Source organism: Opisthocomus hoazin, chromosome Z (genome assembly GCF_030867145.1).
Source record: "Opisthocomus hoazin isolate bOpiHoa1 chromosome Z, bOpiHoa1.hap1, whole genome shotgun sequence".
NCBI classification, from domain to species: Eukaryota; Metazoa; Chordata; class Aves; order Opisthocomiformes; family Opisthocomidae; genus Opisthocomus; species Opisthocomus hoazin.
The window spans coordinates 76,703,610-76,723,599 of NC_134454.1; the positions used below are offsets into that span (position 1 = coordinate 76,703,610).

General features: G+C 43.5%; 2 protein-coding genes across 4 annotated transcripts in view; both read left to right on the forward strand.

The window, feature by feature from the left end:
- Positions 1 to 13,241, forward strand: part of RANBP3L (RAN binding protein 3 like) — a 32,759-nt gene extending 19,518 nt beyond the window's left edge. For all 3 annotated transcript variants that reach the window (XM_075411212.1, XM_075411213.1, XM_075411214.1), the window contains exons 12-15: positions 500 to 620; positions 1,228 to 1,370; positions 4,661 to 4,853; positions 10,213 to 13,241. In XM_075411212.1, coding sequence (XP_075267327.1) covers positions 500 to 620; positions 1,228 to 1,370; positions 4,661 to 4,853; positions 10,213 to 10,256 — 501 coding nt within the window. In that variant the 3' untranslated portion in view covers positions 10,257 to 13,241. The remainder of the gene's footprint in view (positions 1 to 499; positions 621 to 1,227; positions 1,371 to 4,660; positions 4,854 to 10,212) is intronic.
- A 5,475-nt stretch (positions 13,242 to 18,716) lies between these two features.
- NADK2 (NAD kinase 2, mitochondrial) overlaps positions 18,717 to 19,990 on the forward strand; it is a 33,853-nt gene continuing 32,579 nt past the window's right edge. The window contains exon 1 of the mRNA XM_075446920.1: positions 18,717 to 19,180. Coding sequence (XP_075303035.1) covers positions 18,824 to 19,180 — 357 coding nt within the window. The 5' untranslated portion in view covers positions 18,717 to 18,823. The remainder of the gene's footprint in view (positions 19,181 to 19,990) is intronic.

Below are 19,990 nucleotides of genomic sequence, written 5' to 3' on the forward strand. Positions count from 1 at the left end.
ACTGTTATTTTCTCAGAAAAAAACAATGATGTATTTGATTTTAAAAATCTTAACATTGAAAGTTATATTATCATTGATTAAGTCTGTCTTGCCAGAACATGGAAACTTTACTCTCTTTGGAGCAGTACTCTCCTAGTGGTAGTACTGGTATCCTGGGCTGCATAAAGTTTCTGATGAGTGAGGGAATAAGACTGTAGAACACTTGCAACAAATTCAGCTTTGATAGTGGATATCACAGATGAAGAGTTAATGAAGATGAAATAACTGAAAAAGTAAACTGGGATTCATGCTGAGTATTTTCCATGACTAGCAGAAAGTTTAGCACAGATCTGGGAGCCATTTCATTTTAAGTAATAATGGTGATGTATCTATGTATCTATCCTTGTATACATGCATATGGGTGTATTCAAAGCCATATCAAAAGGTTTAAAAACATAAAGTTTTAAAACCAATAAAATTAACATTGGCTGGCAATTTTTATCACATATTTCTCTTTCAGATCAACTGCAAGCTCTTTGTGTTTAATAAGCTTTCTTTAACTTGGATTGAAAGAGGCAGAGGATCCCTGAGGCTTAATGACACTACTAGCAATAAATGTGGAATGTTGCAGTCAAGGCTAAGTAAGAATTAAATAACAAAGTAACACATAGACAAAATACTAAATAACCTGTACAATTGCTGGCCAGAATAAGTTTGTTCCAGAGCATTTAGAACTGAGTAGGTAATTTTATTAAAGTCACGTTGCTGCAAATCTTTTTAACATTGCCTGATAACCACCAAGTTAGCTGTGTTACAGACTGAGGCACTGGGCACTTTGAACTCAGTCTGTACACTCATGCTTGCATGTGTTGTCAGGTTCTGTGCATTTCTACTGCAACTTATCTGTAGCTCAGTCACCAGTCTGACAGTTTGCTTTTTGTTGATTCTGCTTTTCCATGAGCACTGATTCAAGTCACTTCTGGAATTTTGTTTTTACTGTGCTGTCATTTTTCTACTGTATTGCACAGTTTCAGCAGATTATTTGCTTGGTATGCCAGAGGTATAGAAAGAAATGTATTTTAGTATTTAAAAAAATAATAATTAAAAAATATCTCCATGTCAGATTTTAGACCAAATTAAAAATAATAATTCATTAAAATATTAGTTGTATGCAAGTGCTAGAGAAAACTGCTGCAGTAAAAATGAAGATGGGTCCAATGACTTACCATACAAACCTTCTGATTTTAGTTATGCGAAATCAAGGCAGCTTGAGACTGATTCTCAACACCCGACTCTGGAATCAAATGGTTATAGAAAGAGCAAACAGAAAGAGCCTGTGCTTCACTGCAACAGACCAAGAGGACCACTCTGTTCAAGTATTTCTGATTCAGGTAAGCAAGAGATAAAAACTTCACTCAAATTCCCATTTCGTCTAGGATTCTGAAGAATTGCTGAGGCTTTGCTTTTAGCAAATGGCCTTTTATGCTCTGTCAGGCTAGCCTTAGCTTAGCTGTGACATAGCTTTTATTATGAAATGAGCTACAAATGCTATCCCTCCGTATTTCAAAAAAGGTGTGAAGATAGGACATGGCCTTAGGACAAACGTTTCCAGACTGGTTCACATACAACTGATGGAATGGTTATCATTCCAGAGTCATGTGCAGCAATTACTCTTTCTTATGGAAGCAACACTGTAAGAATTTCTATACAGGTAGTTACATATTCATAAGTTACTTTGGTACAAGGCAGCAGCTTTCTGCCGTGGTTCTCGACACAGTGCTTGCAATCATCCACCCAGTGTAAGGCCTCCATTTCTCAGTTGAGGAGAACACAGATTTTGCAGTGTCGCATTATGTAAGGCAGTAGTCTTGGGAATCCTGGTTTTCTCTGCCAATGGCTGATAAGTTGAGAATGGAGATGTGGTGGAATTATTTGCAAATAAATAGCACATATGTCCTATGTTGGGAAGTGAAAGTATTCATGTGAGTTTAAGGATGTCTCCGGTTTCCCCAGTAGACCTTTCTGGGAAGCGTTCAGCTTCCTCGGCAAGAAAAATAAATCACCACTTCCAGGAGGTGTCACACGTCATACAGAAGCAAAGCACCATGCACTGTGTATGCAAGCACTGGAAGTCTATCACTTCCACATGGTGACTGACCTAACTGTGGCTGTGCTGCACGGCTGATCTGCATGTGAGAATTAGAAATGTCCTAGATTTCCAGATGTGCTGCAGTTTTTTTAGCATATAAAGACGTAAACATTTCTTAAATTCTGTCCTGGCACTTCTGGACAGTAAAAAGAGATATGTATTAGGAAACCAAGATTCATGACAGCTGCATGTGTGTGGCAAGGATTGCAGGAAGCTGCTTCTACCAGCTGCTTCGGAAGCGGCTGGTATCCATCGCTGTAGCTGGTATCCAGCCAAACTAACACAGAGACTCTCGAGTGTGGAAAGCAAATTGGTCAATGTGTGAGACACCCTGTAGGCACCACCAATGCCTTGGCGCACAAATCAGGCTGGTCCAGTAGTCAGTGGAGCCCACTGCTCCGAAGTACCAGCAGATATCTTTAACTGCCATTTAAATTTGTTTTTCCTGCATCACATCAATGATTGGTACATTTGGTTCAGGGATATTATCCAAAGGGCTTCTCATGAGTAGGGAGAAGAGTCATATGATGCTGCGTACCAAGGAGGCAGTCCACAAGACTCCACCAGGTTGTCCTGTAGTACTTACCCAGGTTGGTGCAGAGGGCTGACCCTGCCCCTCCCCTCATGCTTGTTTCTCCCTCCCTGCTTTTGGTGGCACTGGAACTTGTGCAACTATGAGTGAGGCAGATCAAAGAACTGATCTGGGAGGTTTGGTTCGGTTTTGCCAAGTTAGCTTTTTAGCTTGATTTTATTCACTTGTGATCGCCCTAATGATGGTACTGACACAAGGGAGAGGGTAGAAATGAAGGTTTAGAGGATGTATGACTTCTAAAGGTCCCTTCCAACCCAAACCACTCTACAATTCTATGTATGAGGGTGAGTCCACCCCTCTTGGCAGAAGCTGGAATTCACATTAGATTAAAGTGACAGAGGAACTCTGACTTTTGAATGAATAAGTAGAAAGCTACAGATAGAAATGATCAGACCGAATAGCCACCTTTTTCATGCTTATGACCCTACATTTTCTGAAAAGCCGCTTTCTCTTGAAAGCTCAGATTTGTCCACTGAGAATTCCATTTGTAGTTGAGACACCTGAGCAACTCTGAATTGCTTTCTTCTTTGCCTGGGTGTAGGGAGGGAATTGTTTGCCACTGCACACCTGGGTAGCACAGAAGGCAACCCTGATTTGCTGCTGCTTCCCAGCTGGCATAGCTTTTCCACCTGTACACACCAAAACGTGTCATTCCCATCCAAACAAGGCATATTTCTTCCTATTGCCAAGTGATACAGATAGAAATTACTCCACATAATGCACAGAAGTGGAGAATTGGGCTACAGAAGACCATATGTCTTCAGTTACCCTCTAGTAGGTGATTTGCTTCATAAGAACGGAAGAAGTACTCTACTGTCACTTCTGACTGTCCCCAGATGCAGTGCTTTTAGGAAGCACAAGCACGCACCGTCACTTTGTATGGTCTGTTCACCTCATCGACCCCCAGCATCCATAAGTGTTGCACTAGGCATGTGAGAGCATGCACCCCTACTTGGTTCCTTTGCTTTCTGTTTTATGAAATGCTTGTCCCTGAATTTCTCTAGTGCCTTTTTTTAACGTCTATTACTATATTTTTGGTCTGTTGTTTTTAGTTTATGCTGTCTGTCCCCACTCTCTCCTGAGGCAGAAAATTCTAGAAGTTCTTACTCACTCTGTGAAGAAGCACTTTCTTTTACGCTGATCCTCTACTGCTTTTAGAAGGTGTACCCTAGTGCATTTATTGTGTGGTGTGATGAACAGCTGTATCACATTCAGTTTATCCACCACTTTTATAGTTTTGAAAACCCTCCTTATCCTTCTCTTCAGACTGAGGAGTCTGAACTCTTCATGAGGAGCTGCACCACACCCTCGATCATTTTTGATGCCCTTCTCTTTACCTTCTTTAATTCTACTATATTGACTAGAATGGAACACAGTACTCAGGACATGGCTGCTCAAAGGTTTTATGTACGTGCAAAATGCTGCCTTGTATAGTTCTCAACACCCTTTTGATGATCTGTTCAACAATAGCAGCAGAATTCATGGTATCTTTAAATGTTATAATCACAAGTTTTTTTTTTGTAGTTAGGTTTTATCTTATTTATTCTGTAAACCAAAATGCAATACATATATTAACATTTCAGTGCTTTATTACTTCTAGAATCATATTCAGGAATTGTCGGAATATCAGGTACTGAGTACAAACTGAGCCATTCTTCAAGGGAAATAATTTTTAAGCTTGTGTTTCTTGTGACTAAAGAGAAAATAATCAACAGCTACATGTTATAAAACTCAGACCACTTAAAGAAACTTGAGATTATTTGTATTTAAATTTATTTTCTGAAATTAATTATTAAGTGTGAATCTTAAATGGATTGTTTTGATTAAAAGGACAAAATATAGCTCTTCCATTACTTTTGTAAATGTCTCAGTCAGCTTCTCTGTGAAAAATAGAGATTTTTCTCAATTAGTTTGGATTGTATGCGTTCTATGTTCTGCAGGCAAGCTCAAAAGACATTGGATACCTGTATGCAGCAATACATCACCGCCTTGTGGCCTTGCGAAGCTTTGCTGAGCAAGAGCCAGATGCTAATCAAGTAGACACAGAGTCAGAAATAGCTTTTCAGCCATTAAACTGTGATAGTGATGATGAAGATGATGAAAAAATAACTCAAGTGACCAGCAGTGGATCTGGTAAGCAGAAATTTTCCTGGAAATGCTATAATCCTTTCAGCGTATCTCCTTGTAAGCAATGAAAATTGTACTTTTTTTCCCTCCCATGCTGACTATAACTTTCATCTGTTACAGATACCCCCTTTCAGGTAGAAGAGGGCAATTCCTTTTAGTATTTTGACTTACTACTGTTAAAATGCAAGGTTTTGCCAGATCAGGTGTCTACACATCTTTATAACAGTGGAATAGTCTTTTGACAAAAGGCTGAGGGTTAAGAAATTTTCATATTGTCAAGCTTTACCTAAAGGTTTCTTCAGTATATTTCAGTAGAAGTGACTAGAGGTATTGAGATACTAGTTGTTCCTAGAGTAAGTGAAAGTTAAGTCCATTCTCATCAGCGCTTAGGGAGTTACTAATGGCTTCAAGCATAATGTGTTTACTAAGATATTTATTATGCAGTGGTTAACTTCATTTAAAACACTGGTTCTTGATCAGCTGTAACAACTGCCTCACTAGGAAATTTGCAAGTCAAGGTTTACACAACACTTTTGCCAGCTTTCTTCATCCTGACAAAAATGTAGTCCCCTCAAAGGGAAGAATGCAACTAAAACAAGATATAAGGGGCAAGCTGCTGAATTAATCCAACTCTAGAAGCTGTAAGTACAGCTCACAACAAGGCTAGGGTCGTATTTGCAGAAAGCAAGGCAGAAACAGCTGCCACACTTAAAAGCTCTTCTATCTTAGCGAAAGACAAGTCACATTTCTGGGGCAAATTTACTTCTTGTGCCAGACTGCTACAATGGATACAGGAGCTGCCAATTACATTTGATTTTCTAATAGAAAGACTACAGCAGCCATGTTTGAGTGCTTGGTCATAGCATTAGTTTCCTTCTGCAACTGAGTAACATACTGTCCTTATAAACTCTTCCTTTTGAAAACTATTCAAGAATCAAGTCATGCACAAGTAACAGCTACGAGTGATTGTTTCCTTAAGGAAAGAAGTCTCTTTTACCCTTTGGCAAATAGATTTCAGTTTACAGTGCTTGTTACCATTATTAATTGTCATTTAATTACATTTCAGTAGCATTCAGTGGTCTAAACAAAGCGTGATGCTCTTGTACAACATTTTCTCACAAATACCTTTTTTCTGTTTAGGAAATGGGAAAATTGTTAGCTCTGAGAACTCCCTGGATTGCTCCCAGATAATCAAACATTCCATCTGTAATTCCTAAATAGTCTCTATTGACTTTACAAAGAGTTTCTGGTAACTTGAAAACTCTGGGTGGAGCTTGATTCCTTTCCAGAATTATTTATGATAGGAACTCTTTGTTCTTTTAGGGGGAAAAAAAAAGGAGGGGCAAGAGAATGTCACAGCAGTGTAGGAGCACTGTTAAGTTAAATATTTATTTTGATTTGCAGAGACTTCTGACACAAATATTCAGATGACAGCCAGCAAACAGATTCTGAGATATGAGTGTCAGGTGCTGTTTTTTCTTGACCTTTTAGTTTAAGCATCTGTCTTTCATTTATGTCCAGTTACTGACAGCTGTTCTAACAATCCCTTTCAAGTGCTTTTTTGATGACTTCTAGCATTTCCTGCTTATCTTAATCTCTTCTATTATTCTCAGAGCCACGAGGTTTTAATTTTGCATAGATTTCAGTTACTGGTGTCAAAGTCCCACTTTACATGCAGACATTCACATCTTACACATGCCTATATGGAACTGCCATTTGCAAAACAGAAACATGGGTTTTGAACAGGGTCGAACAGAGGTCACTTTTAAATATCAGTGTAGAAACATCCATTTGGATGCAAGAGATCAGATTCTGCATATTTAAGAGCATTTGTTTAAAGCTTTCATTTTCATGCTTTCATTTTCATTGAAGGATATGCATGAATAAATTGTCTTATTTTTTTTGTCGTAACTCAGTTTCAGAGATTACCTCTCCTTAAGATAACTATAAATACTAAGAAGCATAAGTTCTCAGTGACTGTTTCATTACAAGAAATAAAATTAGAATGTATGCCTCCATTTTATTTCATTCCATTCTACCTGTTTTGTCTCAAAAAAACCTATAGTTCTTTCTTTTCTTAATATAGGCAATTTCCTTCTTGTTAAACTGAACTAACACAGTTCCCTAGATTATGACACTGTAAAAGACATGAAATAATAGATGAGAATTATCTTTAGTGCTAGAAACTGAAGAAGAATGCAAATATAATATACGTAATAAGTGAAGTGTTATGAACATTAAAGTGATTTGGTGTGTCTGCAAGACATTTTTGTAAGAAATTTTACACAAAATTCTTCACTATAATATCTACAGAGTGCACAGTGTATAAGGTAGTAGAGATATTTCTACCATTTTACAAATTCAGTACAGACATTTATTCCAATTTTTTAGATTTTTAATTGAATTGTTTTACTTACAAGTAGAGATACTAATTTCATAAAGTCCATAAACAATAAGTTGCTGTAAATGATATTTTTTTATCAGATCATATTTCACCAGTTACAGCTTGGATATTTTTACCAACAAATTGCTCTGTAAATCTAAGTGGAGAGAAACAGAACAATTCATCTTTAAACAGATTTTGAGAGTGGATGGGATTAATAACTCTCTGGGAAGTATTCATCTTTTCCCACTGACTACGAAGTGAACTGAGGAGATTAATTTAGATTAGATAGCAGACTTCTGGGCTGACCAAATTCAAGCAAATCTTTTCTTCAGTTTCTTTCATTGCTAATTAATTTCTCTGCTACATACCGTAACGTTTGCCTGCAGTTGTCTTTGTAATACCTAGCTGAGGAAAGCAGAATTCTTTTACATATAAGAAAAGTGTTCTCACTAAATAATTTAACAAATATAACAATGAAAAGTGCTGACATAACAATACATGAATGATTGGACCAAGAGTGCTCCCTTCTGAGGAAAATGCCAGTGGCCTCAGTTGCATTCTTTGCTGTGTGGTAGATCTGCTTCAACACACAGAACAGAGAATTCCCCTTCGCCAGGCATATGGAATAGCCTAGTAAGGGTGCATGGTCTCCCCTTTGGCAATGAGTTGTACCTGACCGCTGTGGATAAAGAGCACCTAGCACCCTATAGGTCTGTGTCTAGGACATGTTCTGCAACAAGTGACATGATGTCAAACTGTTGATACTACCTCCTCCTGCTTTGCTAATAGATCTCAAGTATCGATTTGGGGCTTTCCTGTATGTTTGGCAGACCTGTGTCAGGTATTTGTGCACACAAAGTCTTGTGACTCCTGCATTTTAAGCACCTTGACTACAGGCAGTTACAAATTCAGCACACGGGAGTACTGAGTTGCACTGGTAATATGCATAAATTCCATATGTAGTTGCTGGAGAGACAGTTCTCTAACGTTGACACTGCAACTCTTGCAGGGTGCCCATCTCTTTCCACTGGCAGCACAAACAATGTACCTCTGTCAGGCTCAAAAAATTATCGTGCTGGAACATGGATCTATTAGAGCCCCAACACCGAAGCTTGTCATTGCTAGCAGGTGATCTGAAGTCACTGCTTAGACCTTAAGTGACTAAGATGTCTCCGAAAATGTTACTCCTTGCTTCTGACACTTCTAACAGATTTTTCCATGTTTTTTTCATAGCCATAAGGAGATTCTGTCCTTGCTCCAAAAGGATGAGTTTTGTTTACATTTAGAAACAGGCGCTGTTTCCATCATGGTCACCAGGAATAGCGGAAGGTGCTTACAGTGTTGTAACCCCGTTAGTATTTAGAAAGAACTGTTATTCCATAGAGGCACGGGACATTTCTTTCACAGGGGAGTATGAAATGTCAGTCATAGTAGTAGAATAGCATGGGCTTATAGGTAGGATGATTCCTATGATTTCCATCCTTTTCCCTTTTCTGATTTTGCGGGAATTTGTTTATTTTTATCCCTGTGGGCAACAGAGAAGCTGGAAAAGTACATGCGAGGGATAAGGATGACAGTGTCACTAGGCAAAGAAAGTTTTATGCCTTACTTCTTATATTGCACCTCACCAATAACTCTCTTCATTCTTCTCCTAACTTGATCCTGGCTAAGGGATCTTCTCTTTTGATTGAGGTGTCCTTTTTTTACTGGGATGGATTTTTCTTTTAGAAGCTTATTAGGGTGAATTCAAAGATGCTGGAGTCTAGGACTAGGTAAGTCCCAAGAAATGTCTCCATACATAGCCATAGACCTTAAGAGAAAACCATAGTGTGTGAAGACATAGTGTGTCCCATATGGGTCCACCAAGAATTGCATGGATTTAGAGACTGCTGGTGTTGAGAGCCAGACAGTATCATATCACAGAAGCGCAACCTTTGTTTTGTCTTTGATTGCTGGCCCACTATACACGTACTTCCCCTGTTGGCCTCATTAGGACTCTGTCATCTGCTAGTGTTTGTCAAGATTTAACGTGTTACAAGAGCTTTTTTTACTTTTAAGTAAAATACTTACAAAGTTCTTAAGGGAACTACTGTTCGGCCAAACCATAGGAACACCTGGAAAAACTGCTATCTTTGTTCGACGTTTCTTGTCAATTTACTTTAAAACCTTACCAATTGTTAAGGATTTCAAATTATAAATCTAACACATACACCTACTAAGTAGTGATTAAAACTGAGGAAATGTTAAGGATGAATTTCTTCATTGGAGTCCAAGCTTAGGTATTCTTTGCAGCAGATATCAGTAACATCTAAAGCAGAGACGAAAAGACAACTCTCTGATGGGCTGTAAATGCTGGCATATCAGGAAAGGGGGGGGAGGGAAAAAAAGATTTAATATTCGGACAAACTCATGGCCTTTCATTTCACCTGTAAGAGGTTTAAAACTTTTAGTAAGTGTTTAGCAGTGGCCAGATGGCAACAGCAATTTTTAGGCAGATACTGAGATAGTGGTACTATGTGTCTGGCATTAGTCAGTTATATCTACTTTTTGCAGATTAGTCATAGTCGTAGACAGTGCACACCAAAACCACCCCTGGGTACTTTACCATGACCAATGAGTTATCTGGAGATACGCTGGTTTTCTCACAGTTTACTGAGCATCTATTATGAAGTGTTAAGAGAGTGTTCCCCTTACAGAGTGAGATGATTTGCATCCCAGACACATTGTCCTATCTCGACATCTGAATCCTTAGTGTTTTTGTGCTTGTCTTTATTGACATGGAGGGTCACAAGCTTCATTCACTATTCACGTGCTCAAATATTTGTGAATAATTCTGTGTTATCTAGTTAGATATTTACCTAAACCAGGAACTGATCATATCCAGACTTTAACCTACTGCTTTGGTATTATGAAATGCTGGATTGTTTCAAAACATGAATACGCTCAAATAAGCAAGATTTTTTAAAAATTCTTTTTCAGATCATTCTAGATGGAACCGCAGGCAGTCCGTAGTCTGTTCATGATGACAGCTACCAGCGGTTAAAGAGCACGGCTGGGACCTCATCTTCCCAAAATGTCTAAGCTGACTCATCGGTCCCTTTAGGGAGGAAATTAGATGCATTTTGCTTTACGACTTTTAAGCAAAGATTAACTTTAGGGACAGCTTCAATTTAATACATTGAGAAAGAACTGGAGATGCACTTTTGAGGACTCCAGTTGGCCTGCTTTGCACTGAGATAAGAATGACACAATGGCTTCCAATATTCAAGAAGTGTTACAAAGGCCTCAGAATTTAGAATTAAATAGATTTAGATGCATTATTAAACTGAGGATTTTTATAGGGAATAAAAGTTTATTCATCATATTGATGGACAGGATAAAACCATGTAACTATGAACTAATACATGTGCAGATATATTTATTATTCTTCATCTGTTACTTAAAAGATACATTTGGAAAGCTTTATATCGGGCTTCACTGAAAAGATTTCTTAAATTGTGTGGTAATATTCAGCATCCTGTTCGTAAGTACCTACAAGCAGAACTGGGAATGGCAGTGTAGCATCACCAAGGCCTGTAGAAACCTTTATAAGACGTTGTTTTTTTCTGTTTGTTTTGAAAATATCTGGAGTTGTATACTGCTTGTAGAATTTTGTTAAAGGGCAAAGAACCACGATCAGCCTTCACAGCCACAAGCACCAGGAGAATTCACCACAAAGAGCTGCAAGCCAGTTCTAGCGGGCATATGAGCTTTAAGATATCAAAGTGTAACTGCTCGCACTCATAAACACCTTTTCAGTTGCACGAAACAAGCACTTGCACTATAAATTGTCCATATAAGCAAATAAATGCATGCACAGTATAACTGGATGTCTGCATGAAAACTTCTCTTAAATGTGTGAGATTATCTGAGATTACTTCTGCCTTAGCTGTAGCTATCCCTCAGTAGGATCATTCCTTGAAATAGATGAATGTTACACATCCTAACTTAAAGACCCAGTCACTCTGTAAAAGTGCTTCCACAAACTACTGCCTTCTACCTAACCACTCTCATGAGGAATAGAGTGCCACCTGCGAATGAAGACTTACCAGATCATTCATAAGCCCATGTACAGTACAGACACTGTTTATGTTCTATTTTCTATTCATTCTGTTGAAAGATAAAGAAAATACGTCTGTAATCATTCTGCTGCAACTCTCTGCTGCCATTTATATTGTTCATTACCAAATATTATTTCTTTGTCATTCTCAGAGCTGAAATGATGTTCTGAAATACCTGAAGTCCTTTTAATTAAAGTAATTGTAATGATGTCTCATTCTTAAAAGCTGCATCACACCCAAAGAGTCAAATTACAATTTAATTTTCCCTTCTGAACATATGCGTGAAGTTGGAAGTATATGAGCTTCTTCCTGAATTCTCAATGCCCTGTCAAGATTAGCATCCAGATGAAGCTGAACTAGCATCTGGCTGATGCTGAATCCTAAATAGTCTGCCAAAATTAGTATTTGATTTAGCATCTGGATGACAGCTTAACTGGGACTGGAATTTTGCCTTCAGCAAAAGGGGAGTGCTTCACAACAGAGCACCTGTGTCAAATAGTGAAGGACAGGGATTCTCTTTGACTCTTCAGTATGACGATAACAAAAATGTTCTTTCCATAACTAGCTGTACATTGCGTCCTTTTCCATCAGCTTCACTCCTGACCACAACAATATTTGCATCAATGACCTTCATATTTCATTGCTGAAACTCATACTCAGGAACAGAGCTCTATGTTATAAAACCTTCAGCAGCTGTAAAACATAGCAGCCCTATGTATTTAGCAACAGGTCATGGTGATAACTGTGCCCTGGAGTTCAGCTGGCTGTGCGCTGAATGCAAGAGTTTGATTTCAAAGTCTGCCCTGATAATCAAAGTGTTCCGTGAAATAGGATTTAAGCACCTGAGTGTCATGATACCCCTCTAAATTCTACTACAGCTGTAAAATCCTCGGCAAATGAAGGAGTGTTCCAGAGCAGGCACAACAGAACTTTTGCAGAGAGAGGACTTCAACTTTGTCATTTACTCCCGCAGCATAAGGAACAAGGCTTATGATCATTCACAAATAAAGAAACTCTCTTTTGATCTGCCTTTTCCCAAGATTGTTACATATATACACACATATAGACAAAAACACACATGCTCATGCACACACACACACTGTTAAACTTGAAGATACGTCTCCTAAAAGCTGAGGAGGAAAAGAGATGTTTAACTATTTTGACGAGTTTGGCTACTGTGGTAATAGAGGACGTATGAATACATGTATGTGCAGATGTATTTATGGTATGAATTTTTACTCTTGAGATCATAACACTTTATTTATTCTGTTTAGTCTCATTGCACTAAAATTAGTTGTTTCTCAAGACTGAAGAAATGCTAATATGTAATATATTAACTTGGTTTTAAAAATGTAAGGCTTGTCATTTTATGATGGCCGGAGCAACAATTTCTATGCCTGATCAATAGACAATTTTCTTACATCTTTAATTTCTGTCTAGTTGCCTTATTTTGTGTCCCAGTTGGAGCTTCCTACAGATGGTTCCTTTCATGACACAGAATTTCAAGCCTGTTTTCCTAAGGAAACGAGATCTAAATAGTTGTGTACTCCATCCGTCTGTCAGACCCACTTCAAGACCACTGTTCAGTTTCAGAAAAATAGGATGGGAAAGCTCAGACAATTTAAATTTTTCATGAAAATGGGCAATTATTGAGTGACAGAACTCAGAGGAAGGTATCCTTTGAGGAAAACGTTTCAGGTTAAGCTTGGTGTTTTCTGTGAGGCTCATGGGACTGAGTGGCGCGTTCCAGGCTGCGCCATTTGCTGGGAGGGAGCAGAAAGGGAAACCACGGAAGGGAACCATGTCTGCAGCTGTTTGGGGATATTCAAATTGCTTCTGAAATATTTTAAGTCAGTTGTGTTAGTCCACTACAGGGACAATGTCGTTTGCTTTGCATAAACAAATACTGGGAAGGAAAGAAGTGAAGTAAATTTCTGTTAAGTAAAACATATTCGAATAAAAGTGTGGACAAGAAAGCTTGTCCCTTCTCATTAGTTTTGTTTCAATAATTTGCATTCATAAGAATTAACTGCATTTATTTTGCTTTTTCTGAAGCATCCTCCTCTATTTTGAAATTTATGAAGCAAATGATATGACCCAACTGTTTCGTCACTGATGAGGGTACCTATGTTGCAATCAAAATGCAAGCACACATGGACAGAATCTGGGATCAAAAATTCAATCAACACCTGCTAATGTGTTCATCTGCCTGCCTTGTAAGATCCTGATGTGTGGCAGGAGCATTAGTCTGGAGTTTTCCTCAGAATAATCAGCATTAACAGCTGTGGTCAGCCAGGCTCAGAATCTGAGGACTTAATCTTGTGAAACGCTACCGTGATGGTCTGTACCTCCTCCTCTGTGAATGCAACTAACACTGATAGCATTATCACTTTCAACACGAAGATAGCACTATCATTTTCAGGTACCAGTAGTACTGGGGGGCATATCAAGAAAGTCTAGAGAATGTAAATGATTGCATTAGTTGATTATATAACTGGTTATTAATTACGTGATCACAAGAAGGCACTACGCACAGACTTCAATACGGAGTAGAAATGAACAGTTGTCCTGGATTGTAACTGCACTAGAAGCAGTATGTAAATTGTTCTGGATGAAAAAGGGCTGCATTTGGAGACCTTTTCTAAAACTGCTGGTGCAATCGTGCACTGCCACTTTTGCAGCTAGTGTAACAATTTAGGAATAATTCAGTGTTTACATAGAAATTTTTCCAGTTACATTGTTTTGTAACACAGAGTAGATTATTTTAAGATTATGACATAGGTTTTTTTTAAAGTCCGTTATATAACTTGAAGAATGTAGAGATAAATATGTCTGGTTTTCTATGGATTTGTGTCTTGAAATTTACCTCAGGTATTGTAACTGCTTGGTGTCTAAAATGGGCATTACTCCGAAGTGTTTTCCTTACCTCAGGCAGTATTGAGGTGTCAATTTCCACAAGGAATTTTTAAGTACTCTGTGCCCATAACAAAGTGGGTTGTGGCCAGTCAAGGGTTTGAAAAGTTATTACAGTGGTAATTCACCCCTGCTCCATACTTGTGTCCCATGAGAATACCAGGCTCAAAAGCCTATGCTTATTAATTTAATTCTGTATGAACGAATCTGTCTCTTAGTGCACTGGGTATATTGCTCTGAAGTCACTGAAGACGGGACATGAAAACATGTCCTATGTCACAAACTGTGAATATATTTCAAAACAAGTAAAGTGTCACTTGACACTTGTGTCTTCTTCGTGTGTACCAGGTGTATGTTCAAATCAAAAGGTGTAGTAAGGGAGAGGTTAAGTAGTGTCTGTTGAACATTTTGTGGGAGGGTCCATTTACAAAGTGAGATGCGAACTGTAGGTAACATTCCACAAAGTCTGTTTTGTATGTCATGGGAAGTTTAAACCTTTTTCCACACAGATAATGGTGTGTTGGACTATCTGTGCACACTTCAGCTAGTCTGTCAGAGACTTCCTTCTGGGAACCCTGGATGACCTGTGTTATTGAGGGGGGCCAGCAACAATACCACCATGGACTTCCGGAGGGTGGCCTTCAGCCTGTTCAGGACTCTGGTTGAGAGTGTCCAGGCAGGCTGGACATTCTTCAAGGAGGAAGCCTTGAAGGCACAAGACCAGACTGTCCCCACATGCTGCAAGACGAACTGGCGGGGAAGATGACCAGCGTGGCTGAACAGGGAGCTCTTGCTGGGACTCAGGAAAAACAGGAGGGTCTACCACCTATGGAAGAAAGGGCAGGCGACTCAAGGGGAGCACAGGGGTCTCGTTAGGTCGTGCAGAGAGGAACTTAGGCAAAAGCCCAGCTAGAGCTCAGGCTGGCCACTGTTGTAAGGAACAGCAAAAAATGTTTTTACAAATACATTGGAAACAAAATGAGGGACAAGGAAAATCTCCGTCCCTTATTGGACGCAAGGGGGAATATTGCCACCAAGGATGAGGAAAAGGCTGAGGTACTTAATGCCCTCTTTGCCTCAGTCTTTAACAGTCAGACTGGTTATTCCCAGGGTACTCAGCACTCAGTGCTTAGAACAGAATAAACCTTCCATAATCCGTGAGGAAGCAGTTAACAACCTGCTATGCCACCTGGACACTCACACATCTATGGAGCTGGAGGGGATCCACCCAAGAGTGCTGAGGGAGCTGGCAGAGGAGCTGGCCAAGCCAATCTCCATCATCTATCAGCAGTCTTGGCTAACAGAGGAGGTCCCAGGTGACTGAAGGATCGCCAGTGTAACACCATCTACAAGAAGGGCTGGAAGGAGGATCCTGGGAACTACGGGCTTGTCAGCCTGACCTTGGTGCTGGGGAAGGTTATGGAGCGATTCATCCTGAGTGTGCCCACCAGGCATGTGAAGGACAACCAGGGGATCAGGCCAGCCAGCACAGGCTCTTGAAAGACAGGTGCTGCTTGACCAACCTGATCTCCTTCTGTGACCAGGTGACGCGCCTAGTGGATGAGGGAAAGGCTGTGGATGTTGTCTGTCTGGACTTTCATAAGGCCTTTGACACTGTTGCTCACAGCATCCTCCTGGAGAAACTGGCTGCCCATGGTTTGGATGGGTGTACGCTTCGCTGGATAAAGAACTGGCTGAATGGCCGAGTGCAGAGAGTTGTGGTGAATGGAGTTAAATCCAGCTGGTGGCCAGTCATGAGTGGTGTCCCCAGGGCTCAGTGTTGGGTCTGGTCTTGTTTAACATCTTTATCAATGATCTGGAAGAGGGGATTGAGTGCTCCCTCAGTAAGTTTGCAGATGACACGAAGCTGGGCGGGAGTGTCGATCTGTTCGAGGGTAGGAAGGCTCTGCAGAGGGATCTGGACAGGCTGGATGGAAGGGCTGAAGCCAACTGTCTGAGGTTCAACAAGGCCAAGTGCCGGGTCCTGCACTTGTGTCACAACAACCCCATGCAACGCTACAGGCTTGGGGAGGAGAGGCTGGAAAGCTGCCCAGCGGAAAAGGACCTTGGTGTGCTGGTCGACAGCCGGCTGAACAGGAGCCAGCAGTGTGCCCAGGTGGCCAAGAAGGCGAACAGCATCCTGGCTTGTATCAGGAATAGTGTGGCCAGCAGGAGTAGGGAGGTGATCGTGCCCCTGTACTCGGCGCTGGTGAGGCTGCACCTTGAGTACTGTGTTCAGTTTTGGGCCCCTCACTGCAAGGACGTTGTAGGTGCTGGAGCATGTCCAGAGAAGGGCAACAAAGCTGCTGAATGTCTAGAGAACAAGTCTTATGAGGAGCGACTGAAGGAACTGGGGTTGATTAGTCTCGAGAAGAGGAGGCTGAGGGGGTAGCTCTCTACAGCTACCTGAAAGGAGGTTGTAGTGAGGCAGGTGTTGGTCTCTTCTCCCAAGTAACTAGCGATAGGACAAGAGGCAATGGCCTCAAGTTGCATCAGGGGAGGTTTAGATTGGATATTAGGAAAAATTTCTTTACTGAAAGAGTGGTCAGGCATTGGAACAGGCTGCCCAGGGAGGTGGTGAAATCACCATCTCTGCAGGTGTTCAAGAAAAGTGCAGCATTTCAGGACTTGCTTTAGTAGGCATGGTGGTGATGGGTTGACAGTTGTACTTCATGATCTTAGAGGTCTCTTCCCAACTCAATGATTCTATGATTCTATGAATCACTTCATGCTCCGTGCTTCAGCTCTGCCTCCGGAACATTAAGGTGTCATCTACTGGTTTGAGTTTACATTTTAAAATATGTATTCCATATGTTATGCTTATAATGCTTGCTGTGGGCATTTATTCAAAAGACCATAACATGATAATTGCATGACCTCAGAGTAAAACACTGTTGCATATTCAAGCTTGTTTTAGTGGTTGAAGTAAATTTGTTTTTCAAAGATCAAAACAGTTCAGTATAAATAGGTAACACATGAAGCACAGAATCCTAGAGGCACTGCTCAATGGTCAAATAAGCTATAAAGGAGATATCATTCAGAGCAGAGCTGCAAATTTTCAAAACCTCTTATATCCTCTTCTTCTCCAGGATCTCATTTTATCCACTGCTTTGTACAATGCAAAAGTTAATGGTTACACAGAATGAGGCATTTTCTGGTTAGCAAGGGGATTAGTTATGTTTTATTACTTTCCTCGTAATCTGGTTTGTGGTAGCTTCCTTCAAGGTTAAGCTAATCAGCAGAGAGAAAATCTCCTACCCATCAGTAAAGACTGGATGGAGCTTTTGTATTGTGATAGAAGAGCAGGGAAGAGCTGAACGGCTTTAGCTACCCTCTTTCCCCAAGACTCTTAGCAACGCACAGCACTGTAGCAAGGTGTTGCACCGACAGGTAAAATCTGCTGCATCAATCCCTCCCCACAGCGAGAGGCTGTGACTTCCCTCAGGGAAAGAGCAGGCACAAGGTGAGTAATAAAGCAAGCCCGCGTAAATGAGGCATCCAGAGCAGAAGTACTGTCTGTGAAAGCCAATACCTGAAAAGGCAGTTACTAATAATGATGTAAAAGCCCCACAGTGTTTCCAGACGTCTTGCTTGCAGTATTAAAAAGTGACTCAGGAGCGACTTTTTCATTTTTTATTACCTAGACCTGCCAAACGCAGACTCACAGGCACTCCCAGCACTGCTGCACGGGCCTGTTCCCAAGCCTGCTGCTGTCACCACGTTGCCTTTTTCTGCACTTCCTCAGGCATTGTTACAAACGTAATAAAGGCCAGAATAGTCACGAGTGGGAGGTGGGCTTCTCAAACTATACATTTCTCATCAGATGCTCACAAGGTGCGGTATTTAGTCCTTTTAAAACAAGGAACCTGTTGTGCCTTTCTAACTTTCAAAGTCCTTTACCTCAGGCAAGCTTGTCAAGGAAGCAAGCCAGCTCCCCAGCGAGCCACCTCACCGCGGTCCGCCTCAGGATCTCCACGGCCTGCGCAGCACCGACTCCCGCCCCCGCCAGCGAACACAGAGGACGCAACCGGCTTCCTTCATCGAGCAGCTACGGCCGGAGGCGGGGCGGACGGCGGCCAGGAGACGGCGGCAGTCTCCCTTCGCGGCGGGGGAGCAGAGCCAGCACGGCCGACGGACGCGGAGCCTCACAGCGCCCCCCGCGCGCCGGCCGACGTGCCGCCCGCGGGAACGCCGCTCCGCGCGCCGCGCATGCGCAGCCGGCACTCCCAACGCGAGGAAGGGCGGGCACTCGCCACGCGCTGTCCCCGCCTTCCCTCCCTCAGGCCGGCGCCTCCGGTCGAGAACGGCGCATGCGCACGGGGGAGCCGAGCCCGGCTCGGGGGCACTCGTCGCCGCTCCTGCCCCGCCCCGCGGAGGGCGGGTGTCCGGCTGCGCTCTACCCCATTGGTGGAGGCGGCGCCTGCGCGCGCGGAGGGGAGGGGCGGTGCGGCGCGGCCGTGCCATGTGTGCCGAGCGCTGCCCGGGCGCGGAGGACGCCTCAGAGCTGGGGCAGCCGCCGCCGGGCAGCGCCGCGCCCTCCCGCCCGCAGGCTCCTGGCCCGGCAGTGAGCCCGGGCGATGTCCTCCGCGAGGGGCTTCCTCTGCGGCTACTTCTGCCTCGCCGGCCGGGCGGCCGCCCGCCGTTCCTCGCCGCTCTGCCAGCCGGCGGTGGGGGGGGCTTCCTCCGCCCTGCCGGGGCCGCCGCTGCTCGGCGGTGCCCGCCGGCGCCTCCTCGTCCTCCGCAGGCTGAGCCCCGCCGCCGCGCAGTGGCGGGGCCGCGGCGGGCCGGGGGCGGGGGGCGGCGGGCCGGGGGCGGGGGGCGGCGGCGGGTTCCGCCCGTCGCGGGTGGCGGTGGTGGCGAAGACGACGCGGTACGAGTTCGAGCAGCAGCGGTACCGCTACGCCGGGCTCTCCGAGGAGGACCTCAAGCAGCTGGTGAGCGGCGCGACAGGGCGGCGGTCCCGGCCTCCGCGGGCGCCGCCGCCGGGTGGGCGGGGGGATGCCCGAGCTGCGGAGCGGCCCGCCGGGACCGGGTGTCCGGAGCGGGCCCGGGGCCTCCCCTCGCCCTGGTGCGCGGCGGGGCGGCGCCCCGGGCCGGGGCGGGTGGGCGGCCGCGCTCCCCGCGCTGGGTCCCGCCGCCAGCCCGGTCCGAGCGCGGTACCGGGGGGAGGGGGTGCGAGAGGGGCCGCCGAGACGGTGGCCGGTGGCAGGCTGCCGAGGGGCGTGTGCGGGGAGCGGGTCCGGGTGCTGTCGGCGGGGGGGGGCTCGGCTTCCCTTAGGAAGCTGCAGGCTGTTTCTGGCAGCGCGTGGTGTGTGAGGGCTGTGCTCGGGGGAAGGCACGCTGGGAACAGGCTGCCCAGGGAGGCTGTGGAGTCACCTTCTCTGGAGATACTCAAGTGCCGCCTGGACAAGGTCCTGTGCAGCCTGCTGTAGGTGACCCTGCTTCGGCAGGGGGTTGGACTAGATGACCCACAGAGGTCCCTTCCAACCCCCACACTCTGTGATTCTGTGACTGAGAGCTCGGGCTGTTTAGCTGGAGGACTCGTTAGAAAAACACCTGCGGGATGAAGTGAGGGGGTGAGGCAAGGATGCCAAGCAGAGGAGCGGGGTGAGCCCAGGCCTCCCCATCTCAGTGGAGAGTCCCACAACCCAGAATCACAGAATGTTTGGGGTTGGAAGGGACCTCTGTGAGTCACAGAATCACAGAATCACAGAATAGTAGGGGTTGGAAGGGACCTCTGTGGG